This window comes from Falco rusticolus, chromosome 14 (genome assembly GCF_015220075.1).
Source record: "Falco rusticolus isolate bFalRus1 chromosome 14, bFalRus1.pri, whole genome shotgun sequence".
Taxonomy (NCBI): Eukaryota; Metazoa; Chordata; class Aves; order Falconiformes; family Falconidae; genus Falco; species Falco rusticolus.
Genome location: NC_051200.1, coordinates 12,645,655 through 12,655,174, shown reverse-complemented (window position 1 = coordinate 12,655,174; position 9,520 = coordinate 12,645,655). Strand labels below are relative to the sequence as shown.

The 9,520-nt window shown below is 57.9% G+C and overlaps 1 protein-coding gene across 2 annotated transcripts; it reads left to right on the top strand.

The window, feature by feature from the left end:
- The first annotated feature begins 501 nt into the window (after nt 1-501).
- Nucleotides 502-7,856, top strand: PLP1 (proteolipid protein 1). Of its 2 annotated transcripts, none has more exons than XM_037408430.1 (7): nt 502-647; nt 2,971-3,157; nt 3,646-3,802; nt 4,714-4,882; nt 5,091-5,164; nt 5,275-5,340; nt 5,811-7,856. In XM_037408430.1, the coding sequence occupies exons 1-7, from the start codon at nt 644-646 to the stop codon at nt 5,880-5,882; spliced, it is 729 nt and encodes a 242-aa protein (XP_037264327.1). In that variant the 5' UTR covers nt 502-643; the 3' UTR covers nt 5,883-7,856. The 2 variants fall into 2 exon arrangements, with proteins under 2 accessions (XP_037264327.1, XP_037264326.1); XM_037408429.1 differs by having other exon boundaries at nt 503-647; nt 3,646-3,907.
- Nucleotides 7,857-9,520: the final 1,664 nt, after the last annotated feature.

Here is a 9,520-nt window from a genome sequence, read left to right as displayed (position 1 = left end):
CCCCACGGCTGTGCCCACCCGAGCACCGTTCCCTCACAGGGGCCAAGGGGCAGGGAAAGCATCCACAGGATTTCCATCAAAAGAGGGAAAACTCCCAGTTTGGAGCCCCTAAGGCTGAAAGCAGGTCCCTGGGACAGGGGACCCCCATTCCCTGCTGGCAGGAACTGGGGTGCCACGGAGGTGACAGAGGGGCATCACTGCTGTCCTGTGGGGCTGGTCTCCCACACTGCCGCAGCGGGCAGCCCAGGGCAAACAGCCCGGCTGGGCCCGGGGGGTCCCAGGGCTACCAATGAGGGGACACCCCGTGAACCCTCCCCGACCCCCAAGCTGCTCTCTTTCTTTTGTAAAACCCTTTTCCCCCAAAAGCCCTGAGCAGGGCCGTGGGGTGGCTCTGCCCACTCAGCCGCCAGGCACCCAGGAGCTGGCAGCCAAGGGGTGCTGGGGGGGCCGGGGGGAGGGGCGGGGTCCTGTCCCTTTAAGGGGGGTGGCTGTCACTCAGAGAGCCCTTTTCTTTGCTGGAGAGCGGGACAGGCACCCAGAGGGGGAAATACAGGGCGAGGGACCGCCAGGCAGGCGAGGGCTCCCGCAGACAGCACCAAAGCAGCCGAGTGGGCAGTCGGGGGAGGTGACCAAGTCCAGCGCCATGGGTGAGTATGGGGTGAGGGTGGCAGACACCCGGGGAGCTGTTGCTGGTGGCTCTGGGGACCCTGTCCCAGAGCAGAGCCCCCTGAAACTATTCTCTGGCATTGGGCAGGTCCTGGTGGCCCCGGTGTGACCATGGGAGCTGCTGGGGGAGGGCATGGCAGGGGTGGTTTTCTTTCCCAAAGCGCTTTTCTCTCCCCTGTGCTCTTGTGCTGTCTGTGGGGACAGATGCCATCCCCACAGGTGGTCCCACCCGAGCCCTCACCACACAGGCTGGGAAGATGAGAGCTTCTGCCTGGGGCTGGTGGGAGCTGGGAGGTCCAAACAAGGCGCTGCTGAGACCTGTCACAGCTCGTGCCACCTGTATACCGTCAGCCTTGGGAAAACAGGCACGCCTTGTGCCTCAGTTTCCCTATTGATACACCAGAGCTAATAATTACTGGCATAACCCCCCACCCCCCCCGGGTATCAGGGGTGCTCTGTTCCCAGGGGTGCCATGGGCTGCCGGCACCCTGCCTCCTCCTCCTCCTCCTGTCTGCAGTGTATTGTTTGGCTCCAGCAGCAGCTAAGCCCGGGTACAAGGCCTGGGATTGTGTGGCACAAGGGCTCTTTCTCTCCTCCCTTTCCCTCCCCAGGCTTCCCCAGTGTGACTTCCCAAAGCCCAAGGGGCCAGGGCTGTGGCAGGAAGCCTGCCAGGCCCTGCCACCTCCTGGGACCCACAGACCCCCAGGACCTGAGCCATTCACCATATCCCAGCCCCAGGCACCTGACACACCACTTTCCAGGTGGCCAAAAATAAAAATAAAACAGGCAGGTCTGGCCCAGCACCCCGGTGCCCGTGGGTACCAGCGATGCTCAGGGAGCAGCACTGGCCAGGAGGAGTAGGACCCCCCCTGGACCTGCCACGTCCAAGGCAAACAAGAGGGAGGGGTCCCAGCACTCCCCCATAGCGCTGCCTTTGTTCCCTGTTTGCTCTCCGCAGGGGCAGCCGCTGGAGTGGCAGTGCCAGGACAATCCGCTATTGTCCTCAGTGCCACTGTGGGACCTTGCTCCCAGTGGGGAGGGGAGGGCACTGCTGGCCAGGACCCCACGGCTTTCTTGTCTGTTGAGGGAGGAGATAAGCACTGTGGGGTCCGTGGAGGGAGCGTGGGTTTGGGAACACTTCCCACGGGCGCCTTTCTGGCACTCAAGGCAGAAATGCTATGCCCAGATGGCATGTGTTCAGGCAGCCGCCATGCTCAGGAGAGTGGGGTGTCAGAGCCCACATCGTGGGGACGGGGAGCAGCTGCCCTGTGAAGAAGTGTTGCACAGCCAGGGCAGCAGGTTATTGCAGCTTAGCTGGAGCTAAACCGGCACTCCAGAGCTGGATACCAGTGTGTGCAAACCCAGCTGGCTGCCAGCCCCCAAACTGGGCAGGAGAGAGGCTGGCTGAGCACCTCCAAACCATCCCATTGGGAACCTGAGCTAACGATCCTGCATATTGGAGCCCTGATGTACAGGAGGAGCAGGTGCCCATGGCCCCACTACTGAAAAAATGCAGCATTTAGGCAATCCAAGCAGCACGCTGGGATGTGCCCTTGCTTTCCCTACCCATGCACAGGTACACGTGCCCTCTCGCAAAATAGTTGTCCTGAAGGACTAAATCTATTACACAATCACGATGCTTGGGGCACTAACATGGCTTCTCTCCATAAGCACATCTCCCATGTAACGGGGCTGCTGCAGCCTGAGCTGCCCGCAGGGTGCCAGGATAGGGGATGAGTGCACCCCAGCGCGGGGTGTGTGCTGGCTCCTCCTGTGCTGTCCCAGGGCCGCGCCACATTGCTGGGTCTCTGCTGGGGCTTGTCTCTGTGGCAATGCTGTGTTCCTTCCCATCTTTGATGGCAAAAGAAAAATGCAGGCAGCTGGCGTCCCCATTGCCTGCAGCTGGGCTACGCCAGCAGTGGGGAGCCCATTAGCAGCTTGCTTGCCTGGTCCCGCTGGTATTACGCTACATCACCTTGTATTTCCATCTTATTTCACACGGGTCGGCATGGCTGGCTTGCCTTGGCTCCCTGTCCACCTCACACCCAGAGGCTACCTTGTGGCCCCAGTGCCCTGTGCCGCCATCACCCCCTGTCCCTAGAGAACTTAGAGAACTCTCTCAGGGAAGCTACTGAGGTTTGGCTCTCCAGTACCACAATGAAAAATTTCTGGGTTTTCTTTCAACCTGCTTCCTTCCTCCCGCTGGGCATCTTCCTCCCCCTGTGCTTGCCTGCTCTTGAGCTGCAGGCTCTGAGTGCTCCCTGTCCTGGTGGTCCCGTCCTGCCTCACCTCTCTTCTCTCTAGGTTTGCTTGAGTGCTGTGCCAGATGTCTCATTGGGGCACCCTTTGCTTCACTGGTTGCCACTGGCTTGTGCTTCTTTGGGGTAGCACTGTTTTGTGGCTGTGGGCACGAAGCCCTCACAGGCACCGAGCAGCTCATTGAGACCTACTTCTCCAAAAACTACCAGGACTACGAGTATCTCATTGATGTGTAAGTACCCTGCTGCGGTGCATTGCCCTCACGCCGGGGCCCCTTGCGTCTCTGTCTTGCTCTGTGCCTAGAGGAGGTGTCCGGCCAGCGTGGCCAGGGAGATGCTGCCACCCAGGCACCACGGAGACCCCAGACTGTTTGCCATGTGCTGGTGTCACAGCTGCATGGCAGAGTTCAGTGGCCACTTGTTTCCGTTTCACACCTGTTTTTATCTGACCCTCGCTAGATGCCCTGGCTAGAGCTGGACCTCTGCACTGGGTAGGTACGGAGGGCACAGGGGAACCAGTAGCAGCCCACAGCCTTACTTACTACAGCTTTGCCCTGGCTCCCTCCTCTTGTGGCTTCACCCTCCGTTTCGGTCCCCTTGGGATGGTGTGGGGAGGGTAAGTCGTGGCAGCCAGGCTGCCCTGGCCATGCCACATGCAGGGTTGAGCTCCCCAGCACTGCTCTGGTGCCTGAGCATCCCTGCCTGCTCCTCTCCCCGGCAGCATCCATGCTTTTCAGTATGTCATCTATGGCACGGCATCCTTCTTCTTCCTCTATGGAGCCCTGCTGCTGGCCGAAGGTTTCTACACCACAGGCGCCGTCCGGCAAATCTTCGGGGACTACAGGACCACCATCTGCGGCAAGGGCCTCAGCGCAACGGTAACTGGGGGCCCGAAAGGGAGGGGAGCGCGAGGCCCCCAGCGAGCTCACTCATTGCAGCGGGTGTGTCAGTGTTTGGGAAAGTGGCTAGGACATCCTGACAAGGTGATCTTAACCGGGGTTTGGCACCCCTTCGCGCGCCCGCAGCGGGTTTGCCACGCTCGGCGTGGCTGAAGGGCAGGCAGGAGACTGCGGCTGTCCGGGTTTCGGGGTATCCCAAAGGGAAGTGCAGCCTGGCCACCCGCCCCCAGGCCTGCCATGGCCCCTGGGGACCAAAGCAGCCCAAATGGCCACATTTAATGAAACCACTTCATATTTAAGCATTGGTGGGAAAGCCATGAGCATCTCCGTGATGCTGGCAGCCCAAGGATCTCCGGCACCCAGTGCCCCCGAGGGCTGTCTTCTCCGCTGTGCTTGGGGACCATGACAAAGTGCTGGCAAGGGGAGCCTGTGGCCTGGGGGAGCAGGGGGGGATGGCTGCGGTTCCCTCGGGGCCAGTCGGGGTGGCACCACGGAGGGAGGGCAGGAAAGCCACACTTGCACACCAAAGCGGGTTTTGCAGCTGCCCTCTCGCAGAGGCCGAACCCTGCTTGGCCTCAGCCCCAGTTATCCCCCACCCGGCACGGGACGTGGCAGCCATCCTGCTGCCACTGCCGGTCAGCGTATGCACGCGTAGCCGGCCACAAACCTGGGCCTGGTGCTGGCCCTGTGAGCCACAGGAGTGCTGGGCTCGGGCTGCTGCTCGGCGACGTGCCGGGTTTGGTGGGTGGTGCAGAGCTGGATGCAGGCAGCACCTCAGCCCCCTGCCTGCCCCATGCCCTCTCCTGCCTGGGGACCCTCGCGCTCCCCTGTCTGTATCCCTGGCCGCTCGGTAACCATGGCTCTGCCCTGGCTTGTCCTGCCCCTTGCAGTTTGTGGGCATTACCTACGTTCTGACCATCATCTGGCTCCTGGTCTTCGCCTGCTCTGCAGTGCCCGTCTACATTTACTTTAACACTTGGACCACCTGCCAGTCCATTGCCAACCCCAGCAAGACCTCAGCCAGCATTGGCACCCTGTGTGCGGATGCCAGGATGTACGGTGAGTGCCAGGTTTGCCACCCAGGAGCCAGGGCTCAGGATGGAGGAGGGGGGATGGAGGAGAGGACCCAGGCAGATAAGGCTGGGATAAAGCAGGAGCAAGTGCTGGAGAGCCCCAAAACACTGGGGTGTGCGCGGCTGCGGGAGGCTGAGCAAGGCAGCTGGCTGGCAGCTGTGCCCAGCTTACCCAGCTCCCTGCATCTCACCAGGTGTCCTGCCCTGGAACGCTTTCCCTGGCAAGGTGTGCGGCTCCAACCTGCTCTCCATCTGCAAGACCAGTGAGGTGAGCACTTCTTGCCACCCTACACATGCTTCCCTCAGCAGGTGGCCTCATCACTGGCCTCTCAGCCAGCATGAGGGACCCTGGGAGCTTACACCCTTCTTCCCTTGCAGTTCCAGATGACTTTCCACCTCTTCATTGCAGCCTTTGTGGGGGCAGCCGCCACGCTGGTCTCACTGGTGAGTCAGTGCTCCCCCTGCCCGGCTGTTCTCCTCCACCTGGCAAGGATGTGGGGGCAGAGGACAATAGAGGTGTTGGGCATGGACCAGACAGAGCCTGTGCTCGTGTCATTTTCTGGCACGTAAGTGCAGATGGGGAATTCAGGCCATAAGAAGGCAGAGGTGGTTCCTGGAGGGGATCTGGAGAGGCTTTAGGAGCCCACTGAGGAGAGGTCCTGCTGCCTCTGTACTGAGTCCCCTGCCTTTCCCCAGCCCTCCCCTTGGTTTACACTAGCAACAAAACATTGCAGTGTCCCACTGGTGCAGCAGGGCCATGGAGCTCTGCAAGGCAACTGCCCTGTTGGGGTGCTGGGCGGGGGGATGCTACCTCAGGCATCTGCCAGCGAGGAGTCCCACCCTGCTTGCCCTCCTCACCCACAGGAACTTAACTTCTATTCCTCCCCCCTTGCTCATTCTCTTGCCACCCACAGCTCACCTTCATGATCGCCGCCACCTACAACTTCGCTGTCCTCAAGCTGATGGGCCGAGGCACCAAGTTCTAGCCCTTGAGGTGGATCCCAGCCAGACCAAACACCCTTCTTTTCTCTAACCCTGAGGCTTTAACACTGCAGCCACCCGACACCAGGTCTCCTGCGTTAACTCTGCCTTCGCTGCTGACTCCCCTCTTCTTCCTCCCTCACATCCATCCTGCTGAGCGTGACCAGGAAGGAGAGCTTCCCACCAATGGACACCTCTTCATGCACTTTTCTCTCTCTGCTCATCGGTAACCAGTTCGCTCTAGGGCCAAGCCCATCAAAGCCAGCCAGAGAAGAGGAGGGACTTACTCCAGTGTCCCGATGTTACCTAGGGATGAGCAAAGGCCTTCACGCTCCTGGGAGGAGGAAATCTGTGTAGGTTGCTCCATGAGTAGCAAAAGGCTACGTAGAGAGAAAAGGAAGTTGGCCCAGTTCTGGTACCATTGCTAGAGACTCTCCTGGAGCTGTCTGCTGTCACCACCCGTGGATGGAGAATAAAAGAATGATTTTTTTTTTTCCCTTAGCAAAGAAAGATCAATTTACCCCAAATTGCCTGCTGCAACCAAGGCAAAGGGAGTTCAGGGCAAGGATCTTCCCATTGCAGAGAAGAGAGTGCTGACCCCAATGCTGATAAAGCCCTAACCCAGCTGCCCCTATTAAAGGCTAAAGGAGTTTGGTGTCTGTGGACAGGGGGGACTCTTGGCTTTACCCTCCAGGCAGCAAGAGGCGGCAGATAGGTTTGACCGAGAGGGGACATCTCTGCGTCATGCCCTGGGAGTGTAAAGCCAGAGCTGTCCCTCTGTAGGCAAAGGATGACCCTCTGGACTGTGCACCTTCGCCCGCCCTGCCCTGCAAGCGCCGCGCTAGCCGCACGCTCTCGTCCCTTCACAATGGTGCTCTTTGGGGTGACATCTGCTTCTCTAACCTCCGCTGTGTCGGAGACCTTGATTTATTTCTCACCTGTGTCAAACATAACTTTCCCTCATTCTGTCCCCCTCTTCCCCTCTCTTTTTTCCCCCATGTTTCCTGCAAGTCAGGACAACTGTCTTGTGTCTGCCAGGGCGGGAGGGACTGGTAGCATCTCGCTTCCAGCCAAGATCCATGAAGGATTTGAGGAAGGAAGGAAAGGTGGCGGTTTGGGGGTCATGGGGTGGGAACATGGCCCTTCTCTGCAAACCAGATTCTTTCTGGTGCCAGTTCAGTCCTTTCCCGTGGAGGGGGGCAGTGAGGCAAGGGGTTTGGTGGTGGTGGCCTCTCCCCCATGACTGCTGTCCACAGCAGCTGGAGGAAAGTCCTCTGGCTGGGTAGCATGGGTCCAGCCAGACCCACCAAAACGCTATTTCCAGTCCTACCAACCAATTAGTATTTTGTTTTGCTCTTCCCTGCCTCTCCTTAATGCTAATCTTTGTGTTTGTTTATTGGAGAAACTACTTTCAGTGGCAGACTGTAGCTCCATCTTGCATGGATTTATTTTTTTTGGTCTGTATTGTTATTATATTTTTTTTAAGTGCTGGTTTCAGCAGGGGCAAGGATAAAGGAGCAGATCTGCTGAGCAGAGCATTTGGAAGATCCTTGCTGCCGAGAATGCTGAAATAGGTTGGCCAGGCTACCAACGCACATGGGCTGGGGAGGGGGGACATGCCAGGAGGGACAGCAGGGTGGGGAGAAACCAGTCAAGATCTGGAAATTCACATCGATGCTATCTCTCTTGGGGGTTTGCTGGGGTTTTTTGGTATGCATCTAACAAAAAATAACCAGGTCTTCCTTCCCACCCTTGTCCCCAGATCCCAAATACACACACACACACACGTGCACACACACACACAGACACACACACATGCAAAAAGAGAGTTAATCAGCTGAAAGCATTTCCTTCATTTCTGATCTAGAATTTCAACTTGTTAACAAGCAATAAAAAGGAGCAAGTTTTTAGAGACTTATCTTACAAGATGTATTTTATAAAAATTAAAGAAAATAAATTAAAATTAAGAACATTCTGAATGAGATACACGTCTGTCTGTCCATTTGTTGTGATGGCTTTCCCACCCCCGCCACCCTGGCCAAAAAAAAAAGCAGGGAAGGGGATGCTGCAGCGGAGAAGGCCCCAGAGGAACAGCCCTTGCCAGCCCCACAAGTGGGCCAGCAGCCCCTGCCCACCCCTTCTCCCCAGCCCAACCAGGAGTCCATAACCCTGACTTCAAAATCTTTGTTCCCATCTGGGGAGCCCTTAAAACATCTACTTTTCCTCCAGCCCCCTAAGAGTTTCCTCTTGTAGGAGCCATTTGCTTGTTTTTGGTGATATGCCGCTGCCCTTTAACACTCAGCCTGCATGGTGACAGCCTCTGCCACATCTCCTAATGCAGCACCTACAGCATGACCACAGCAAAACTAATTGGCACAGCTTGAGCAAAGCTCGCTGGCTCACATCAGGCAATGCACATAATATGAGCACATCTAGAGTCATGCAACGTGCGTTACTCACTCACCTGCAGAGAGGCCTGTGTGAAATAGGATGGTCTTGTTTAGGCATGAGGGCAGACTTAACTGTCACAGGGCCCCACATGTCCTGTCCGCGCACTCTGTGGGTGGCCGTGTGCCATTTGCTGCAGGGTCGTTAACAGTTTGCACAATGCTGGTGCATGGAGAGGTTACCTCTGGTGTCTTTCTGCCCCTGATCAGATGAACACTGACCTTAGACACACATTTCCGCAGCAGCTACTCAAAAACTATCAATTCAAATGTTGCTTCTCTTGGAAATTCCTCTCAGGAGCTGTGCTCAGGAGCCTCCAGGGAGCAAGGCCACTGAGGGATGCTCCCAGCCGCATGCTCAAACTCCAGCATCACTCCTGTTTGCAGCAGATCTGCCCGAGAGGCAGATTTCAGGCACAGCTAGGTGCCCGTGAACGGCAGGGTGGGCTAAGAGCTGGCAGACTCTTACCTACCCACAGCCAGGACCATCACTGCTCTTCCTAAATGGGACTTTAGCCCAAATCCCACTCTCCCCTCTCTGCCCCCGCTTCAGCCACCTCTGGGCAGGCAGCAGGGCTTGCAAGGCTTCCCATGCAGCCCAGCCAGGCGAGGTTTAGCTCATGCATCGCTGCTGCCCCTGCTCAACGCACAGCTGTGCCTGCTCCCCACCCTTGCCCCGGCTCACAGAAACCCATGGGGCTGTAGCCAGCATCAATGGGGCCCTTTGTTCCCTGCATTCCCAGATGCCATCACCCTCCTCTCCCCATGCTGAAAGGGCCCTGTGTGTGTGCGATCAGCCGCTGGGCAGGAGCAAGACTGGGAACAAAACACCATCTCTTTCCCCTGGCAGAGACTGGTGCCCCCCGGCCAGGGTGAGGGTTGGGGACAGCAGTGTGAGGTAGCGTGTGAAAGCAGCCAGCATGGCCAGGACACTGGGCAAGTCCAAGGGCCGAAGGCCACATGTAGCCTCTTATCAGCTGTGCCCTTGGCTCTGTCTTGCTGCCGTCCCACCTGGGGACATCAGACATCATAGCTCCTTCCCCGGGCCAGGAACTGGCTGAGAAAAGACAGGGAATAAACCCTGCCTCGTACCAAACCACATCTCTGGAAACTGGCACATCACGAGAGCTCCAGGGAGGAGAACCAGCACAGTCACTTTTCCCCTGTCTAGCGGCTGAAATGTGGCTGTAGTTTGC

What these genes read in the sequence shown, in the direction of transcription:
- PLP1 (XM_037408429.1), top strand. An exon ending in GGCTAGGACATCCTGACAAG is followed by an intron (nt 3,908 to 4,713) that starts GTGATCTTAACC and finishes TGCCCCTTGCAG; the next exon opens with TTTGTGGGCATTACCTACGT. An exon ending in CCGCCACGCTGGTCTCACTG is followed by an intron (nt 5,341 to 5,810) that starts GTGAGTCAGTGC and finishes TGCCACCCACAG; the next exon opens with CTCACCTTCATGATCGCCGC.